The sequence below is a fragment of the Sinohyriopsis cumingii genome, chromosome 3 (assembly GCF_028554795.1).
Source record: "Sinohyriopsis cumingii isolate HCF-2022 chromosome 3, ASM2855479v2, whole genome shotgun sequence".
Lineage (NCBI taxonomy): Eukaryota > Metazoa > Mollusca > Bivalvia > Unionida > Unionidae > Sinohyriopsis > Sinohyriopsis cumingii.
This window is the reverse complement of record NC_142963.1, coordinates 74,133,617-74,156,663: the sequence shown is the minus strand read 5'-3', so window position 1 is coordinate 74,156,663 and position 23,047 is coordinate 74,133,617. Positions and strand designations below refer to the sequence as shown.

The window sequence follows — 23,047 nt, the reverse complement described above, 5'->3', positions numbered from 1 at the left end:
GAGTCATACCAAAGACTTACAAAAATGGTACTAACATACCTCACTTTGCGCTCAGCATTAATAGGTTAGTGTTAGGACTGGTCGGCCTGGTGTCAGGATAATGTGACTGGGTAGGAAATAATGCTACATGTCTGTGACATGATGCCCCAGTGCTAAGCATCACTATAAACTGCCACACTGCAGACATCATAGCGATATGACTGAAAAATTGTTAAAGCTATGTTAAAAATCCAAATCACATACACACACTCATAATGTAGTGGTCTTCAGTGTCAAGTCACTTATTATACTGCTGTCCATTCCATAATGAGGTGGTCCCTCATTGTAAAGTCACTCATACTGCTGACCATCTCATGACATAGTGATTCCTTATTGTAAAATCATTCATTATACTGCTGACCATAACATAAAAGGTATGGTTTTGAATCCCATTTGAAATCATTGTATTTTATACTGTTATTGTTAATTGATTTTAGTGACATTTAGTTCTTGACTTTTGAGAGAGAACCAATTTTTCTATTGCTAATTTGATGGTTTGGTGCATTAATATTCTTTTTTGACACTGTCTTATAGAAACATTACTCAGAATAACAGGATGATGCCTGCCATGGCTGATCAGACTGGTACATATGTTAAATCCCGTATAAGGAAACCTTAGAATATTAGAGAGGAAACAGTGTATCATCCCCATTATTGATATTATATCAGAGCTGTTGTTGGGATAAACAGATATCAAGTAGCTGAAACTATATTAAATTTTCTGAATTTATTACAAGTTAATGAAAAGATGTCTTCATATTGTTTTTCACTGTCCACAGATAGTGATTTTAGATGAGCCGTCATCAGGAATGGACCCTAATGCCCGTCGGCAGATGTGGACCGTACTGAAAAACAATCGTAAAGGACGAACCATGCTCCTCACCACGCACTTTATGGATGAGGCAGACATTTTAGGTGATAGAATAGCCATCATGGCTGAAGGGGTTGTCAAGTGCTGTGGAACCTCTCTTTTCCTGAAAAACAAATATGGTAATCCACATTGATATTTCCTTGGTTTTTAAATTCTAACAGTGCGTAAATGTGATTTGCTTACTGTGATGGAAATCACATGAGAATTGTCTTCCCTTGGATTAAGACAGTTTTGCCAAATCTTGTCTTTTTTCAATTACTATTTTCACTCATGTTATGACAGCATGCTCATTCAGAAGCCATGAGGAGGAGACCATTCTCTACTGTCTTTCATCTTTGGTCTTGTTTTGTGTTTATTTTTAAGGTTTATTAGTTTTGAAATGTTGAAATATTTTAACATTTTTTGAAAATTGATATTTTTGCCTAGCTTATGATTCAAACAATCCAAATTAACTTACAATGCATATGTTGGTGTGCATTTTTCCTACTCATAGTTAAATATCTATCCCCAAGTAAGGAGTAAGGATCATTGCATAGAAGAGTATTGCAAAAAGTATGGTGTTACTAACTGTCCATAGTTTAATTGAATATATATTTAAAATTCATAAAACTTTTGCATATTGAAGATTATAGACCCATCATATGAAGTACCTCAAAATAGGATATATTGGTGTGTGAATATTTTCAGTAAATCATGTTTGCTTTTTCTCTAAAAAGCCTGTATGACTTATTTATGGTGGGTCATAAATCCATATTTATTTCCAAAACATCTCATATACTTTTCACTGACTTGATCACCCTCTTTCACAGGACTGTCAATGTAATTATTAAAATACATAAGAATTTGCTTTTTTAAAATTTATTCAACAAGAATCAGTAGCAGCTAGGTGAGTTTATGTCTAGTCTTTCCCAGAGTTCGCTGTGCTACGGTAAACCTGGGTAAAAGTCACATTGTATTGATGATGTCATAATAATCATGTTTATTGGAAGGTTTAATTGTATGTGTTCATTTTCTATCCACCTCATAATCCTGTAAAACATGTACATTTGATATTCACTCAAAGTTGTTGTGATTTATTGTTGATGTGGGGTGGGGGTGGGGTATCTCTGTTTAAATAGGTTATAATCATAAATTTCATCTTAAATTTTGATAAAGAAAAAGTTTAGTCCTAGGAAATATTAATTACCAATGATAGAAGGGGCACAGCACAGTATAATGCTTCCACTTGTGCTTGATTAAGAGATTAAATTATCTCTGTAGGCTGTACTATAAAACGTAGATAAATTGAACATGTGTCTTTCAGTATATTCTGTATCACTTGAATGATTTGTTCTGTCCTGAGAATATACTTCTCATTCCTGTGACCATGAAAGCTGGCCATATATAAGAGGTTGCTTGTTATGATGGGAACCAAATGGTATAAAAAATGCTACATTCATTTAGGTGATTTGGTGATCTGCCTTTTGAGAAGTCTGGGGGGATTTCAAGAGGGGATATTTACTGTACTTTTTTTGGGGACATGTTTTTGTAAATCTTTGTTGATTTCAATTCCATTACATAGATTATATTCTCAAAGTTGTCATTTCTCCATCAGATACATTACCTGATCACATTAACATTAGAAAATTATGGTTACCTCTGAATTCATTACCTCCAAATAGATCTTTAGCAAGTAGATGAAGGGAGGTAGCTCTTACAGATTAATTCCCCTTGTTTCCACTAGTTGGCTATCCATATCATGGATGTTTTAACTTTTTGATTGCAGATGTGAACAATGCCTCAATTTGTAATCAGTTTTGACCATCAAACATTTATTTTTTGAAGTATATTATTAGACAGATAGTTAATACTCGGTATATACAACATTTGCATGTTTCCAAGTAAATTTGTTCTATTTATGTATTTTTTTTTGTCATTATTGTCCATGTGTTATCGTTCAGTTTATTATGCACTTCATAGGTTGTCTCAATAGTGTGAGTCCACCTACTTGAAGAATTTGTATATTTGTGTGAACTTGTTTGTTTGCTTCTCTCTTTAATCAGAAATTCAGTGCAAGAAGTGCAGACACTTTAAGACATCAGGGACGACCTAGATATGTGATTTGCCTGTACAAAATGTTCTCTTTGCACCCATGTAACATGTGCAGATGTTTGGTCCATTGCCTTGTAAAGGCAATCGAAAGGCCATATAAATGGTCATCTTTTGAATATGAAGAATCAGCATTCATCTGAATTTGGAATTATTTAGCAGTTTGATGGGAGATGTCAAGATGCCACTTACACCTCTGAAAAAGATAACTTAATCATCATCTACATTGACCATCTCTTGAGATCCAATCAAAACTATGCCAAGCAATGTTATTTAATTTTATTTAAGCTATATTGGAATTGCATGAGATATTAATGCAAGCTTTGTTGCCTATAAATATTGATGAGTGAGTAGGGCAAACCTAGGACCATTTTTAACCAAATTCGGCAACCCACTGGGCATAAGTCCTTATCTCTGCCCATGCATTGACTTTTGACTGTTAAAGCCAGGTATTCTGAATTACCTTCTTATCTTGCTGGCTGGACCAGTCTGCAGGTTATATATAATTTGCGATATGCCATCCTGACTGCCATCCAGACCATCTTTCACTTAGCAGAATACCCTGGCTGACCGATAGCCAGACTGACCATATCCAAGGTATCGGTACATAGCAAATAGTCATCACAACTGGAGCCATCTATCCAGCTGTCTGGCTGGGCTGAACTGACCATACTAGACCAATATTCCACAGCCTGACCATGCTCTGTACTAGACATGACTTGGCCATTTCTTTTAGCATATCCAACATATAGAAGCTGGGGATGATTTAGCATCATCACTGCCATACAGAATTCTATACTCTGGATGCAGCATGTACAGAAGAAGGATAACTCCCCAACTAATGAGGGAAAGGTGCCATGGACTTGCCTGAACATTCCAATCCAGCCATATTAAGGACAGAATTCACTTTTTAAGGCAGCATTCAAGGAGAATTATAAAAAATTTCCCTATGTTGGTATGCTTTACTTGACCAGCAGTTAATATTGCATACAAGGTCAAGGCCCCTGTGGATGTTGATAAAGAATATGAAAATTTGTCCTTTAGAACTTAACAACATTTGTCAATGATTCAGAAATCATTGGGCATCTCATAATAATGTGTGAGCCAGATTATTTGAGGGTCCTTCTTGGTGAGTCATTTGGCAACAACTTTCTCACCACACTGGTAAAATCACATCATTTAGATGATGACCAGGATATTATATCCATCAACATTGTCACTCCACTCTGTTATAAAGTGGACAAACAAGTGTTTAATGCCACATATAAGTTGGTCAAGAAGTGACCATGCCCAAGAATCGTTATGCCATATCATCATGGGCTGCTCACAACATCATGTTGAATGCCATAAAGGTCTCATGTAAATTTGATTTGATAAGAAGAGATGCATTCCAGCAAACCTCTTCTCTTAAACTCCATCACGTGGTATCCCTGTACTCCCTTTTTACTTACCTCATTTTTAAAGGATTACATTTATGAGGTGAGGAAGCTGGCAACACTAGAGTTGCCCATTCAGTTCACCATGCAAATCCCTATCTCTGTATGGTCTTATCATGGGGTTGCCAGAAAAGAGATGATTGTCAACGGAAAGATTGCAAAAATTGAAGGGGCAGCTCGTTAGCAACAGCCATGAGAGTTGTAGAAGGCCTTGTGCAACTAACTTCCACAGGCAGGTCAGGAAGGAGGGCAGAGAGAAAACCAGGTTTTTCCTCCCCATAAGCCTACCGCCACATGTCAATGACTTGATTGCCTTTCTGCCCACTGGTGATCCTCCTATGGGCACAGATTCCTTCTGTTGTGCCAGACAGATCAGCTTTTTTCCCACAAATGATTGGGCTATCCAAGTTGTTTCAGCGGGGCTCCAGATCTTGTTCATCCAGCCTCCTCCACTTTTGTCATCCCCCATCATGAAGGATATCATAAGCAATCCTATGAAGGTGTATGTTTTACAGAAGGCAATACCACTTTTGCTAATACAGCATGCGATGGATTAGTAAAAAAATGGTACTCCCTGGGTTTTCTAATCCAGACTTTTTCTTGTTGTGAAAACCAATGGGAAATTGAGACCTGTTGTAGACTCTAACAGATTCAGTCTAGCACTTCCCTGAAGTTCAGTGTGGAAATGGCAAGGTTCATATGTCTGTCTGTCTGCAGTATGAGAAATAAGTAATCAGTCTGTTTGGCACCTATTTCCATATACCTATTCACAGGGTATCATGCTGATAACTTTTGTTTCTTCTACTGCAGGTTATTGTACCAATTTTGCTTCCTTCCATTTGTCCTCAGCCTCTGCTCTTAGGTCTTCACCAAGACACTAGACTGTGCCAAATCCCACTTCAGGATGTCCTGGATGACATACTGCAAAAATATTTGATTTTTGGTTCATGATAATATAAAATTCCTTCACACTTTATGATCAATGTGGAGAAGTTGGATCTTGTCCCTGTGTAAAATATTTTCATCTAGGTATGGAGTTTCTAGTGCAAATCAGCCAGGTTCATCTTCCTTCCAGATGCAATGATAGTATCATTCATGCATTGGAAAATTGATTTCTGTGAAAGAGTTTCTTCAAATCCTTGGCATGCTCAATGCAGCAGAAGACCTGTTGCCTTTACATGCACATCTGACACAGTAGCACCATCATTTAGATCATCAGATTACCATCTCAAGTGAAATCAAGCACTTCCTGTATCAGTGGCTAGCAGCAGAAATACCTTTAGAAAACCTACAACAGGATATCACACTCTGTACAGATGCCAGTTTGTTGGGTTGGGAGCACACATGCTACCAGAGTTTCTGATGATCAGTGTCAAATGGACACTGCATGAGAAGGCTGTTTACATTTATTTCCTGGAAATAAGGGTTATTCTTAATGCCCTCTATGCTTGGGAGGAACACTTCCAAAGAAAGATGGTTCTGATAATGCCAGAAATTTTGGTTTCTGCCACTTTAAATAAGAGGGGACACAATCACCAGACTTTGTATTATGGTATGGAAGTACCTGCATTGGTGTACCAATATCACTTAAACATACAACTTCAATGCAACCCTGGCAGACTCAGTGGCCTGGTTGACTGATTACCCAGGTAAGTCCAGCCGCTTCATGTAGAGTGTTATCTCCATCCATCATCCATCCATCTGACTGATGCTAGCAGCAGAAATACCTTTAGAAAACCTACAACAGGATATCACACTCTGTACAGATGCCAGTTTGTTGGGTTGGGAGCACACATGCTACCAGAGTTTCTGATGATCATTGTCAAATGGACACTGCATGAGAAGGCTGTTTACATTTATTTCCTGGAAATAAGGGTTATTCTTAATGCCCTCTATGCTTGGGAGGAACACTTCCAAAGAAAGTTGGTTCTGATAATGCCAGAAATTTTGGTTTCTGCCACTTTAAATAAGAGGGGACACAATCACCAGACTTTGTATTATGGTATGGAAGTACCTGCATTGGTGTACCAATATCACTTAAACATACAACTTCAATGCAACCCTGGCAGACTCAGTGGCCTGGTTGACTGATTACCCAGGTAAGTCCAGCCGCTTCATGTAGAGTGTTATCTCCATCCATCATCCATCCATCTGACTGATGCTAGACATGTTTGTGATCAGGTGGAACAAAAAACTGCCCACCTTCGTTTCTCCATTCCTGGGCCTACAGGCATGGCTAGTCCCTGTCACAATCAGTAGACATCATGGAAGAGACAATATTGGCTACAACAAAGACCATTTTTTTTACTTGTTCAGTTTTGACATATTAGGCCATGCTCACTCACCCTGTTCCCAAAATAGAACCTTTCCTGAGTCTTGACATGGCTTAACTCATCTGAGTTCGAGCACTTGTCTTCCACATCACAAGAACAGTTGTTATACAAGACTTGCTTCCTGTTAGATCTAGCTTCAGCTTGTAGGGTGAGAGAGCTGTTTGGTTATGGATCTGAAATCTAGGTAGCTCTGTTCCATTTATGCTACCTGTAACCTGGTTTTCTTCCTAAAATCAAGCCAGCATAAATAGGCAACCAGTGAATAACTATCTGCTGTAGCTGAATCAATCAAGAGAGAGAGAGAGAGGCAGAGCTGAAGGACTCATTAAACACACTCATTTTGTGGTGTCACCGATTGCCCTTACCTGTGTATAAATGCAAATTTTTGGGTGGGCTAACTTCATTTTAGATAAGTTCATCCTTTCAGTAGAGTAGCCATTGTGTTCTTTCAGTGTGATGTGAATAGAGTTTCCTCCTCCTTTTACCTATTTGCCAAATGTTAGTGTGATTGGGTAATATATTCAGTGGAGGAAGAATATCGTTTTTAGTAATTATGTTCTCCAAAAATACTTACCTAATCTGTCAATCCCTCATGTCTGTCCCCACAAATGGGAGCAGCTTGTTACTGGTTTCACCTAAGCTTAAACCGGTAAACATCTGGAATATGGGTGACCACACAGCAGAGGAAAAGGAGTTGATCTGTAATAGTTAATTCCCATCATCTATATGATATGTAGACAGAAAGACATTTTTTCATCTTTCAGGGCGAGCTGGATTTGGAGGTAACATAGAGTAATTTCCTAATGTTAATACATTAGGAAATTACTCTATGCTACCTCCAAATCAGATATATTTATTTGGAGAAACATAACTAAATAATAAATTTCCTTTACATATGGAAAGAAACTATGACATGCAATCTTCCAATTTTGCAGGTGCTGGTTACCACCTGGCTATGGTGAAAAATCAAAGCTGTAAAGTGGACAGAGTCACAGAATTAATTCAAAGCTATGTCCCCCAGGCTCAGTTAGAGAACAACATTGGTGCTGAACTTTCCTACATTCTGTCTCATGAGAGTGTCAGCAAGTTTGAGGCACTTTTCACTGACATTGAGACCAACAAGGCTACTCTGGGGATAGACAGTTATGGAGCTTCTGTAACAACCATGGAGGAAGTGTTTCTTAAGTATGAATTGGCTTGATGCCCCATATTTGAGGAAATAAGTTACAATAATATGGTAGTATGTTTATATGTTTGTATACTATTCATGTTTGTTTTAAGACAAAAATGTAAGTAGGATAAACAATATCTTCTTTTCTACATTACTTGTATTTTCTATATGGCAAGTTGCTTCAGAAACATAGATTGATAATGAAAACAAGTATCTAAATGAATTAATAAGTATTTTATATTGTTACAGTCTAACTAATATAGGTAACAAATGCAAGCCAGTTCGGGTATGTGAAAAAGCTTGCCAGTAGCTTCCCATGGTTTGGTAGTTCCTCCCTGATTTGTGCTCTGCCATTTATATACTGGCTTCCATATATAGCCTATAATGTGCTGAAAATAGCATTCAGAGTCAACCAAAACATATGAAGGAAAGTTATATTCCTTGGTGAGATGCCATTAATCTATTATACATAGTATTGAGACACTTGATGATTATGTAGATTTGTTCAGTCGATTCTGAGCCAGTATTAATAATGGTTTCAGATATTAAGTGGAATCTGTAGCCAGTTTATGACAGGACACGTTTGAATTTATGTTTCTAATTTTGTTTGAATACATTGAAAAGAGTATGAATTTAATGTTAGAATCCATTTTTATCTTTGCTTACTCTCCCATTTTATACTTAAATGATAGTTCACCATGTCCTTTTACAGATCAGGAGTTAGTCGTCTGCCAATATTTCAGTATCATGATGTAGGTTGTTTGAGTCATTTTGTCTTTGCTTGATGATGCATTGATTCCTTTATAGTATTTGATCAAGAAATATATAAGAACTATTTTTGCAGCATTTTGTTTGTAAATTTTTTATAGACTTATATATGAGTAATGCCATATAGCGATTCTTGTGAGTTATTATATTATATTTTATAGACTATTATATGTGAGTAAATCATGCTTGAGATTAAAGTGCAGTTAAAAGATGAAGTGGGTCATGGGTGTAAAAATCATTCCAAAGACTGATTAAAAAAAAGGTACTAGCAGCTGCCTCGCTTGGCGCACAGCGTTAAGAGGTTAGTGCTAGGACTGGTTGGCCTGGTGTCAGGATAATGTGACTGGGTGGGACATGTCTGCAGCATGATGCCCCAGCGCTAGACATCACTATAAAACTGTCACGCTGCAGACATTATAGCGATATGACTGAGCAAATTTTAAAACTACATTAAAAATCCAAAACACACATAAAAGATGAAGTGTTACACTAGTAAAGTATTGTGGAAAAAAAATGCAAAAGAATATTCTGGTTTACTTTACATTTCAGAACTTAACCTATTTCAAGGGCTGGGTCATAAAATATAATGTAAAATGGCTAGGTTATAAAGTATAAGGTATAAAGGCTGGGTCATGAAGTATGAAGTTCAGTCATAAAATATAACAAATAAAGGTTAAGTCATAGAGTATAAAGGCTGGATCATAACGTGTAATGGCCAGATCATAAAATATAACCTGGGTCCTAAAGTATAAAGGCTAGGTCATAAAGTCAAAAGGCTGGGTCCAAAAGTATAAAGGCTGGATCCTAAAGTATAAAGGCTAGATCATAAAGTCAAAAGGCTGGGTCCAAAAGTATAAAGGCTGGGTCATAAAGTATAAAGGCTGGGTCATAAAGTATAAAGGCTAGGTCATAAAGTCAAAAGGATGGGTCCATAAGTATAAAGGCTGGGTCCTAAAATATAAAGGCTTGGTCATAAAGTGAAAAGACTGGTTCATAAAGTATAAAGGATGGGTCCTAAAGTATAAAGACTAGGTCATAAAGCCAAAAGGCTGAGTCCTAAAGTATAAAGGCTAGGTCATAAAGCCAAAAGGCTTGGTCCTAAAGTATAAAGGCTGGGTCCTAAAGTATAAAGGCTAGGTCATAAAGCCAAAAGACTGGGTCATAAAGTATAAAGTCTAGATCATAAAGTATAAAGGCTGGGTCATAACGTGTAATGGCCAGATCATAAAATACAGAGTATAAAGGCTGGAACTTAAAATAATAAGTATATAAAGGCTTGGTCAATAAATGTAAAGTATAAAGCCTGAGTCATCAAGTATCCAGGCTAGGTCACAAAGTATAAAAACTATGTCACAAAGTATAAAACATTTGGAAGACAATGCAACAGAAAGTATGACAGTAACCTGCATATATCAGAAAATGGCCAGTTTATTTTTGCAACAAAATAATTATTTTAAAACTTTCTTTATACTTGAATGAACAATTTGTATTGCATCGTCACAGATTAAATGGTTAATTAGGAAGTTATTCGAAGCAAAACACAGAGACACATTAAGTTCATAGGTAAACCCGAAAAAGATAAATACTGTATTCGTGTTAATGTACTTGTTGTATGTATTTAATTTCAGCAATCCTTTTCACTCTGTTTTCAGAGTTGGAGAAAGCAAGAGTGAAAAGCTGAATGGAGAATTCCAGCCCACAATTTCCAGTAACAATGAACCCTCTACTTACCCTGCAGGTGGGACTCTTAATCTTCAACATGTAGGCAAGTGTTATTGTTGTTATCCCCACATCTAAAAAGGAGTGCAGGGATATTCTTATAATGTCTGTCCATCCATCTGTACATGTGTACAGGCATGTTTAGGGCCTTTGAACTCCTCCATCACCCAGGGCTCTTTGAAGTATTTTGAAAATGGACGTGAAGAGTGATATTTCTCCAGACATTTGGATCCCACTGTAATGAAAAGAAAAGACCAGATTTCAGAAGCAAAATCTAGATTTTCTTTCATTACGGAGGAATCTTTTTAATATTAAAGCTAGAAATTTGAATGTTGATGTAATGGTAAAACTATCGGTTTGAACAGGCCCACACTCTTGGAAATTATATATATATATATATATATATATATATATATATATATATATATATATATATATATATATATATATATATATATATATATATAAACTAGCAATGTCTACCTCAGGAAATGCATGTACATGTGTAGTGCACATTAACAATGCCATGTCTCCTGACTCTTTGATATTTGCCTCTAAGTCATAAAATTAAAAAAAATGTGCCCAAATGTCTTGATTTCTAAACAAATTTATGCTAACAGCATATAATCCAATTTCAGTTGTTTCTGGTTTGAAGCTGTTATGACCACAATATTTAAGTTATCCACTAATATATTCAGTAAACATTATTTTTACAGACATGTACATTTTTGTAATGCCACTTTTATTAAAATCCTCAACTTGAGTATAATAATAATAATAATAATAATAATGAGGACTTTGTATAGTGCCTAATCTTCAGAAGCTCTAAGCGCTTTACAACATTAGACAATACCTAAAAGATAAAAAACATATATAATGATACAGTTACAAAAACAAGCACTATGAAATTAGAAAACATAAAAAACATGCTGAGAATATTTAAGGTAGGAAACATTAGGTCTTTAAGTTTGTTCTTGCAGTCAAAATAAGTGAGTTTTGAGAGAACTCTTGAATAGGATCACTGTGTCTTTGTGTCTAAGTTCAGTGGGCAATTCATTCCACGTTGCTGGGCCCTGGTATGCAAAAGAACGCTGTCCATATGACTTTGTTTTCATAGTGCAAATAATGAGTATACGATTGTCAGAAGAGGAGTGTAAGTATCTTGCTGGTGTGTACACATGGATGAGGTCGGATAGGTATGTTGGACTAGAGTCTGTCATTGAAACATAGAACAGAGAACAAATTTTGTGTTTGATTCTGGATCGATTGGATAGCCAGTGTAGTATGTACTTGGCTCATATTTTATCCCGCTATTAAATTTGTATCTCAGAGTTAAATTAGTACATGTCAAATTGAAGATGTTTATCTTAATGTTAAATTTGTATTCATCATTAAATGTTTGTATCTCGATGTTATATTTGTACAAATCTGATTGAAGGTATGTCTGTCAGTGTTATATCTGTACAAATCAGATTGAAGGTATGTCTCTCAGTGTTATATCTGTACAAATCAGATTGAAGGTATGTATCTCAGTGTTATATCTGTACAAATCAGATTGAAGGTATGTATCTCAGTGTTATATCTGTACAAATCAGATTGAAGGTATGTATCTCAGTGTTATATCTGTACAAATCAGATTGAAAGTATGTCTCTCGGTGTTATATCTGTACAAATAAGATTGAAGGTATGTATCTCAGTGTTATATTTGTACAAATCTGATTGAAGGTATGTCTGTCAGTGTTATATCTGTACAAATCAGATTGAAGGTATGTCTCTCAGTGTTATATCTGTACAAATCAGATTGAAGGTATGTCTCTCAGTGTTATATCTGTACAAATCAGATTGAAAGTATGTCTCTCAGTGTTATATCTGTACAAATAAGATTGAAGGTATGTATCTCAATGTTATATCTGTACAAATCAGATTGAAGGTATGTATCTCAGTGTTATATCTGTACAAATCAGATTGAAGGTATGTATCTCAGTGTTATATCTGTACAAATCAGATTGAAAGTATGTCTCTCAGTGTTATATCTGTACAAATCAGATGGAAGGTATGTATCTCAATATTAAATGTATGCAAGTCAGATTGATTGTTTGTATCTCAATGTTAGACCCAAAGGTAACTAGCTTTATTAAAAACATTTTATTACTAACTAGCTTTATTAAAAACATTTTATTACTGCAGTTAAGACATCATACTTCACAGATGATCGGCATGCACAGTTGTGGGCAGAGTTTTGTTTACTCAAAGATGGGATTTTTGTGAAATTGACTCATCAAGATACAAGTTTTTATATAATTATAATTGGTAATTCAGATTTTTGAAAATGATTTTATTCTGTCCAGATTTAGTTTTATCCATTTGATTGAAAAGTCCAGATTAATCAGAAATAATCAAATTAACAGTTTTATTTGAGCACTGATAATCTAAACTTAAGCTATCCAAATATTAATTTCATCTAAACTAACGCCATGTCCCCATAACATCACTTATAAAAGCAAATTCTGTTATTCTCCTAAGAATGTTCATGCTTTACTAACTGTCAACTACTTATAAGAAAATTGGTGATAATGATGTTAATGACGATGACAGTAGCAATAGTTATTAAATAATACATTTATGTAATAGTCACATTAAGACATTATATAAATACTTTAAGTATCGTTACTATTTTAAGGTGCTTCAATTAAGGTAAAATGTCTGTCAATGAGGAACAATGCCTTATTGATGTATATCGTAATGATAAGATCTTAAAGGTACCAAAAAATTTAATTCGTAAAACCTTAGAGTGTAATCTTGACGTTCTACTATTTAGATCATTTGGTACAAGACGTAGAGCTTAACACTTTGCCAGTCTACCATGAACTGTCCTGGAATCAGTCTCAGTCTACTGGCAGAGGTGAGAAATAGTTTTCTGCTAGACAGTGTGATGTCCTATCCATTTGCTTTTGTGAAAATATTCTGCTTTGTTAAAATGTCTATAAACAGTAAAAGTAGCTGCCAAAAAATGATGATGATGATCATCATCATTGTTGTTGTCATTATCATCATCATTGAGTTCATAATTATCATTGATATAATGAACTCTTTCATCACCATTGGCATCATGAATTCTGTCACCATCATTGGCATCATCATTTCTCCTTTGAATGAATTTCCCAGTCACATTAACAAAGGAATATAAGCTTGAGTACTTCTGGAATCCAAGAATTCCAGAAAGGCACAAAATTTCATGTTTCATGTCAATATGCCATATAGACAAATAAATAAAAAACATAACCTCCCCATCACCTCTACTAAGTGGCACTAGTTCTTGCTTTTACTAGGTAATATTACTACTGTCCTGCATGCTTCTTTATGATTTTTAACCATCCATCGATAATTGTGGTAACATTGTATGTGTTCTAATATCCACAAAGGATTGGCAACATTTGTTGGGATTTTTTTCTAGATGCCCCCTCTCAACAACTTCATCCATCTGGTATGGAATTTCTGACACATTTCAACACTATTTCCATTGTGGTATGGAATTTCTGACACATTTCAGCACTATTTCCATCATGGTATCGAATTTCTGACACATTTCAGAACTATTTCCATTGTGGTATCGAATTTCTTACATATCTTACTTTGTCCATCTGGGTATGGAAGTTTTTACACATCTCTCTTTGTCCATCTAGGTATGGAATTTCTTACACATCTTAACACTTTGCTCATCTGGGTTTGGAATGTTTGACAGATCTGAACACTTTTTCCATCTGGTATTGAATTCTTGACATGTATCAACATTTTGTCAATCTGGATATGGAATTTCTGACACATCTCAACACTTTATCCTTCTGGGTATGAAATTTCTTACACATCTCAATTTGTCCATCTTGGTATGAAAGTTTTGACACATTTCACTTTGTCCATCTGCATATAGAATTTTTCACATATCTAAACACTATCCATCTAGTATGGAATTTCTGACACATCTCACTCTGTCCATCTGGATTAGGAATTTTTTACACATCTCAACACTTTATTCATTTGGTTATGGACTTTCTGAGACATCTCAATTTGGTGCATGTCCCCACAAAACAAATTGCATGAATTATTGAGTTCTGAAGGCTGTTCTCATACAAAAAGATTGTTTCTGCGACAGTTTCTTCAGCTTATAGGCTTACTAAATACAGCAGCAGATGTGATTCGCCTAGACCACTTCTGTATGAGATGACTTCAGATGGCATTGCTTGCTAAGTGGCATCCATATTCCAGGTGTCTAGATCAGCACATCTGGATATTGAAAAAGTTAAAACAATGCCTCCATCAGTGATAGGACCAGTAATGGCTTACAGCAGGATTTTTGCTGGAATAGCCAGATTCAGATGTCAGAATTTGTACAGAAGCCAGTTCATCCAGAAGTGAGGGCTTGTCTCACTTCTCCATGTTAAGTGGCAAGTGGAGCCCACAGGAGGAAGCTTCTAATATAAACCTCTTGGAAAAGAAGGCCATAATGAATATCTTTCAGTCATGGTACGAGAACTGTGCAGGAAAATGGTTCTAGTAATGATGGGCAGTTATGTGTGGTTGCTTACCTCTTAAAATGGGGGCATAGGGTGGGTTGTATGTATGTATCAAATCACTAGACATGTTCATTCTGGCATAAGATGATGGTGCACATCAGACATTTCCAGCAGACTGAACGTTTTGACAGATTGCCTGTCAAGAAGGGGTAAAACTCAGCACACCAAGTAGTCCCTTCATGCATTGATCTTTCAGTGGATTTGCAGTTTGGGAACATCAGGTGATAGATCTCATTGTGATAAGGTGGAGTCACAAACCAACTTCCATTTTCTGTCCTGTCCTGGGCTCATAAGTTTTGGCTTTGGATGCTGTGGTAGTCAGATGGGATGGGATTTGATGCTATGTCTTTCCACCAACTGTTCTGATTTCAAGAGTCATTTAGAAAATCTGGGACAGAAATATAAAGGCATTCTGGTAGCCCCATTCAGATGGGACAAGTCATGGGTGAACGATCTGCTTAAAATAATGATGGACATTCCCAGGAAGATTGTATCTGCTCATACAACCAAACATGCAGATGTTTCATCCATGCCCAGACAGACTTCTTCTTCATGGTGGACTCGTGTCAGGAGGGGCTTGCATAGAAGAGGAGTTTTAACCTTTGGTCATTCAGAGAATCTCATGACCAAGGAGGCCTTCCACATTGAAATTCTGTGAAGGAAAGTGGCTGGTATTCATGAACTTGTAGAAAGATAACAACATGATCTCTTTGAATGTATCAGCCTTTCAGGTGGTACAAAATTTTGTCTGGCTGTTCTCTGAGAAAAAGTTCTGTTCAGTTACTATCAGGGGATATCACTCCATGGTTTTGACTTGGCTTAGCTCAGAGAAATCTGAACCCTTTTCCAGAGCCTCTGTGAAGCTGCTATCATATAAGATTTGCTTTTTGGGATAGTGCTAGCCTTGGCCAGCATGGTGTGTGAGTTGCGTGGCCTCAGAGTGGACCCAGACTATCTCTAGTTCAGATCAAATGGTTCCATGGTGTTCATGGTACAAACAAATTTTTACAGCTATGAACTGGTTAGCAGCTAGGGGCATTCAGAAGATGGTTATCCAAGCTCTTTCCCTTGTCAGCATGTGAAGAGAGGCAGCTGAGCAAGACGAAGTCTGTGCTCTCAAAATTGATTTTAAACATACAGAGGAGAGCAATTTGTGGTGCTCATTAGGGCAGGAAAAGAGGATATAACATCTCAGGCCCTGGCCCCATGGCAGAAGTGGGTAATATTCTTAGCATAGTATGAATCATCTCAGGACTAGATATGCCTCATGGAATTTCTTCTCATGAAATTAGATCAGTCTTGGCAAGTCTCGTATTCAAATGCAGTGTTTCAATAGAAGCTGTTGGCTGGCATGCATAGTTGACCTTCTCAAATTGTTATCTCCAAGATCTATCATCCTAGAGATGTCAACTGAGTTGTGTGGGTTCAGTGGCTGTGGCCCAGATGACCACCAACCCTTTTGAAATCAGCACAACCTCCTCCTGGTGTGAGTTTAGTGCTTCCATTGGATTTGACCAAGTTTTTGTTTGCTCAGTAAGGGAAAGTTATTTTTTATCTCGATCTGAGTGTTGTGGTCATGGGTCTTGTGACCTTCGTTTGCACTACAATCATATTAGGAGAGTGGTTTAGCCTTCTTGTAGGAAATTCAGGCATTCTTCTCTCAGAGGTTGTTGATAATATAGGTTGGATGTTCATGCATTTCCTCCTCCTATATGTGATGAGGGAATGTATTTGAAGGAGAGAGCCAATTTTTTAATAAATTACGTTTCTCCAAGAAATATTTACCCAACCACATTACTATTAAATACTTCCAATATACCCTGCAAATGAAAGCATCCTCATTGATGTATTGCTTAAACTAGTGCCACCTAGTGGGGGTGAAAGGGGGAGTAATGGGTAAAATTGTCTTCCCATGGCTTATATGATATATAGAGGTGAGAGACAAAACTTTTGTCTTTCTGAGATTGCTGGATTTGAAAGGTTGTAAACATTATATTCCAAACATTAATGTAATCAGGTGAGTATTCTCAGAGATGTATAATTTATTAGAAGATTAGCTTTCCATTATCTCTTTGCCTTTGTCATTATCATCATTGCATTTAATATTATCATCATTGCTTTTGTCATTGTTGACATAATTGCTATTCCTGCTTTTGCTGTTATCCTGGTCCCCTTTCTCCCTCAGCTGATTCAGATTATCTACATTTCTAGAATTGTTTTAAAACTATTTAACCAGATTCAACCAATTATATTCTTATGGTGATTGCTTCATCAACCAGTTCTATTCTTATGGTGACTGCTTCAGCAACCAGTTCTATTCTTATGGTGATTGCTTCATCAACCAGTTCTATTCTTTTGCTGATTGCTTGATCAACCAATTCTATTCTTATGGTGATTGCTTCATCAACCAGTTCTATTTTTATGCTATTGCTTGATCAACAAGTTCTGTTCTTATGCTACATTGTTTGCATCATCCATATACCTAACGCCAACTTGATCAAATCAATGGGATGCTAAAGCACCTGCCACATCAGCCCTGCAAAACCCTAGTGATTAGTGCATTATAATTTCTTCTTCATATACATTACTTGATCATAATATATTAGGATCTCATCCACAAGCCCAGCAATCCAGCCCTCCCTATCCAAATAAAGATGCTTGACTTGTCTTTTAGCTTGTTTAACAATAAGAGTGCACAAGGATCCTCTGCTTTCCCAGGTGGAAGTCTGATTAGAGTAGTCTTCCTTGGATTGCGAAATTGGCTGTTTTTGTTCATGCCTAGTCAGAATGTTCTTATCAAGACCTTGCAAATTTTGATCCGCACTTTGCTATTTTTATCGGTTGACTCATTCTTTACTTAAAACAGCCAGTTGATCAAAAGTATTTTGAGAAAAAATAAAAGTTATACTAGCACATGTATTTACACAGCCATCAAAGAGTAATATTTCGAACATTAATCTGTAATGGCTTCACTAGCTTTAATCTTTGATAAAATAAAATAAACTATTCAACCATACCTACTTTTCTGTGAACAGATGTGTTACGCTTGCCCAATGAGAAATGTCTCTTATCATTTTTGAATAAAAATTAGTTGCACCAGAATTTAGAATTTTCATGTCTGTATTGAAGTTTCAAACACATATTTTATTATATTTGGTAATTGAGAAACAGATACCATTTTTTTTGTTAGACAAATGTAACTGTGGTCGTTTGTTTATACCCCAGAAAAAGATTTTTTTTGTATCATTAGTGTTGACTCTGTTTTTAAAAAAAAACTATACATGCAGTTGTGCTGTCTGTTAATGTTTGCACACAGATGTATATTTTCTGTCAATCATGTTGCACTTTGGTTAAATCACCTATGCAGAGCTGAAAGTCATTCCCAGTGTCACAACCCCTATGTTAACGTTTTTTGATCAAATTCCAAACAAAATGAAACTAATTTCCGTAATGTATGGGCATTAGAGATATAACAAAATGGTCAGGGTCCACTTAATGTCACAGTTGATGGTTTAATGTGAAGTGGATTAACAACTTTATTAAGAGCTGGAATTTTAAAAAATTACAAGCAAAGTCCAGTCACATCTTATTGACAGATTTTCATTGAACATTTACAGATGGAAACATTATAAGATCACATCATTTATTTTAAAGAAAGACAGTTTTGTTTCTTTTAGAATATATAATTGATCTTGCCAGATGAACAAATAAAATCTCATTTACTGTGGCAAACGAACTGTAGTAATTAAAAAAAACATCATTTGGAAGAAATTGATAAAGAAGTTGCTAAAATGATTATGCCATGCCATGGCCATGTTTTGTGTAAATGATGTGCGTTATAGGACCACTTTGGTGGCCTAGTGGTTTAGAGCATCCACCTCGGATGCAGAAGGTCACTGGTTCAACTCTGGCCAAGTCATACCAAAGACTTATGAAAATGGTGCTAACAGCTGCCTCACTAGGTATATAATAAATAGTGAGAGATTAGTATTAGGACTGGTCGACCTGGCATCAGGATAATGTGACTGGGTGGGACGTAATGCTACATGTCTGCGGCATGATGTCTGGGTGCTAGATATCACTGTAAAACTTCCACACTGCAGACATCAAAGTGATATGACTGAAATTTTTTAAAATTTCTGTTAAAAATCCATATAACACATATACACACACATAACACACATTTGCATTATAGAAGGATTTTCTGCATACAAACATAATCAGTGCAAGTAACATTGTTATCAAAAATCATATTTGTAAAAAAAAATATGAATTGAAAGTGGTACTTAATGTATTACAACATTTAAAGAAACGATAGTGGATAGTTCTTACCTATTTATCTATCCTGACACATTATTTGTTTTTAACCAACCAAAATAGAATCAAAGTCACTGTGTCATGTGTTGTGATTCACCATATTTGTTCACCAACATTGCTTGATTATCCTCATATTACATTGTGAAGGATTTTTAAAGGTTCCACAGAAAATCACTGCATGCACTAAAGATTATCATTTTCCTGAACTGATTCAAAGGGGGGAGGATGTCTGTAAATTTTTCTGAACCAAAATCCAACATGGAAAGATGTCTGCATTGGATGTGACACATTAATTATTATTGTATTTCATATATATATATATATATATATATATATATATATATATATATATATATATATATATATATATATATATATATATATACTATTTTAAAATAATGACATTACTAGTTGTGATTGTGAAAATTTTAAGCGTAATTTTATGCTAATTGTATGCATATGTTCAAATTGTACATCTTATTTGGATCAAAATATTGCATGCAGTAGGGAAAATTTTGAGTGTATATGTGTTTATTTTATTTACCATGGGCTTTTTTTCAACAATTAAATTTGGAATATTTGAATCCTGCATCTTACTACATTAGTGTTAAATTATGTTCAAAGTTTAAAAATTGAGCATTTACTTCTAATTTGGTGTCTAGCTGACAAAAGAAATGGTTTTCTTTTTCTGTTCTCTGATGGTCTGGTACTTACTACATGGTTGAGTGGCACAGGTTGTATTTTAGTGCTGCTAGGCACCTGCCATTGCTGCGGAACAATTGCACAACTTCGCTGGTCAGATACCTTCTTAAAATGAGCAAGACTGAACCTTGAACAGTGTCCATGTAATCTGAAAGACACAAAATAAAAAAGCATATTGTGGATTTTTTAAACATTTCCATACTAAAAAAATGAAGTTTTTCTGATATTCTATTCATTGTCTGTACTTGCAAAGTTGAATTTTGACATCATTTATTTCAAAATTTTAAATTGAATTTTTGGGAATAAAAATCTTATGTTTTTTTTTTAAAAAACATTAACTATGTGATGAAGCAACCTCACAGGCCAAAACTACAAAGTGAGCATCCATTTTTAGTAAGACATGGAAATCTTTTTTCACTTGTTCTTTGCCTTGGATTCTTTGTCAATAAGGACAAATCCTATTTCATTCTGTCCCAGCATTTCTTTCATCTGGGTATGGGATATTCTTCACTTAGAACATCCCTTGACAATTACCATAGTGTTTTCTCCTCGCTCCCGCCTGCTTTGTGACCAGAATCTTAGCTCACGATTCCCTTCATCTTTTGGGTCTTCTGAATGTGGCCATGAACCCGTTGTTTTGCACTGTCATTTCACAAGATCACTGCTGATCATATTCCTATCCCACTGGCAGTCGAAAGTTCTGCTTATAAGACCAAGTGATCAAGATTTCAGAATGTAAGAGGTCCCATCTAGTAAGTGGAAGCATCTCCCATAGCTCATGATGGCTTATCTCACTGGAGGATCAACCATTGGAAATCCTGATCTCTCTAGATGCCAGCATAACTAGCTGTGGTGCCCATCTGCTACCCTGCTTTCAAGTGTGCAGGGTTTGGCCCTTCATGATTGCTGCATGTATATCAACCAGTGTATCCCCCAGGGGTGTAAAACTGAGGGTAAAAAAAAAAACCTTGGTGTCAGAACTGGGGGTCAAATAAAAAATGTGGGGGTTAAAAATATACTGACAAATTTTCATCTGATTCATACTTTTTCACCTTGAGATAGGATATTGCAACTTGCACAACATACTCTCTTTCTCTCAACATACAAATAAACTAACAAACAAATGCATTATCCATTCAAAGAATAATTTTATTAGTTCATTTTTCTTTTAAAGTCGTACTCTCCTTATAATCTTTTTGAAGCAATATTATAGACCAACACATTACATACAAGCCAATACAAAAAGCCTAATAAATCTTTTTAACCAAATGGCAGTTAATTTGCTAACTGTAATAAAATGAGTACTATCATCGATTTCCTAGAACAAATTTACTAAAAAAATCAAGGATGCTAATGATTCATCTTGTTTCTAATTAGTTAAACTTGAACTTTACGATCTTTTATTGCAGCAAAGTTAAAAACCAAAAAATCTGCAATGACCCCCTGACTGTGTATTCCAAATAAACGCATTTGTCTCGGCAAGTTTACTAATTTCTTTGTTGTAAAAGAATGTCTTGGATTATAATGTTTTTTCCAGATATCTTGTGGCGAACGAGGGCAGATTTTTTAAAATTCTTGAACCCTGCCACGAAAGGATTATTAACTTTTGCAGTCTTTGCAATCACGCGATCACAAGTCACACCAGTAATCCTAATGGATGTGCCGTATTCCAGTCAAGGGAATTATTTTCTCCATTTTTCATTAAAGTTAGATCCACAGTTACTCTTTAGTGTTCTGCTTCTTTCACTTTCTTCGCTAATGATTCTTAGTGCACGACGTTTTAATTTGGAGATTACTTTCTAATGCAGCAAGCACTGAGGTTAAACATCAAGATGACATCCTGCTGAGCTCGATGGAAATCGCGTGAGGCTTGCGAGGTTAGGGGAAGCTACTCCATCATAACATTGCCTATGCTAGTCTGGTTCCTTATTTCTTATGTTCCCTGCGTTGTACTCCGCTATACGAATAGAGGAGCACAAGTCCCAAGTCCCCAAACTATTGCTTTCTTGTGTGGGATTGTCTCAAGTGTTGTCCTTTTTTGAAAAATCCATATTTGAGTCTGCTACACTCAAAGTAAGCTCAGGTTCCATTGGACTCAACATCTTGACATAATGAGCCAATCCATGCTACATAGTTCATTCACTCCTTGGCCTTCAGTCAAATCTGTATCCAAGGGGGTTGACCCATTGCAGATTGCCTTCTCACAAAATGGAACACCAAACCCCCACCAGACACAGATCTTAAAGTATTCGTCAGCTCACTGAAAATATATTTCTTCATACCCATCTGATACCTAAAATCTTTAAGAAGGCAAAGGAATCCGGATTCTGACCAATCCTGATTGATCCACTCAAGTAGGAAAAATTGTGCATCAGTGACCTCTTCTACCTAATAGCTGAAACTTCCAGGATGATACTGCCTTTTTCTCACCTGGCGAATTAACCATTATGTATTTTTTCAATCCAGACCAAGAGATGTTGAACCTGCATGCCCAATTTGTATCAGACAAACCCTTGGAAAGAACTCTTTCCTATTGGAGATGGAACTGCTTGAGCAAGTAGGACCACTACTTTCAAAACCCATGAGGGGAAATGCTTTTTTAACAGTGGTAAAAGTTAAACACATCTCTTCCTTAAAAGCTTCAGTATCACAAATAGATAACTTCTATGGCCGTCTGAGATGTTTTGTATCATTACAATCAGTGGCAAATATTCTATGATCTCTGATACATTAAACCAGCTTGGAAGGTAGATATTCGCCAGAATGAAGACTTCTCAGACTTTCTTGTGAATTGTCTTGACCAAACCCATGACTCTTTGATATAAAGTCCTCTGTGCATTTTGCTGTGGTTGAATAAGGCATTCTTCAAGCCATGGTCCAGAGCCTTCATGACTAAGCTCATTTTTGTAAAACCAGCTTCCTAGTCACTTAACTTATAACAGTTAGAATCAGTGAGGTACAGGTGTTATGTGTTGATATATATCATCCGTGTTTCTGCTGTGATGATTTTGTTCCTCTTGTGATGCTTTGGT

General features: G+C 36.0%; 1 protein-coding gene across 1 annotated transcript in view; it reads left to right on the top strand.

Annotated features, from left to right (window-relative positions):
- Positions 1–23,047, top strand: part of LOC149803110 (phospholipid-transporting ATPase ABCA3-like) — an 89,871-nt gene that overhangs the window by 36,042 nt on the left and 30,782 nt on the right. Inside the window, exons 12-14 of the mRNA XM_089952711.1 lie at positions 819–1,029; positions 7,703–7,952; positions 10,359–10,471. Coding sequence (XP_089808837.1) covers positions 819–1,029; positions 7,703–7,952; positions 10,359–10,471 — 574 coding nt within the window. The remainder of the gene's footprint in view (positions 1–818; positions 1,030–7,702; positions 7,953–10,358; positions 10,472–23,047) is intronic.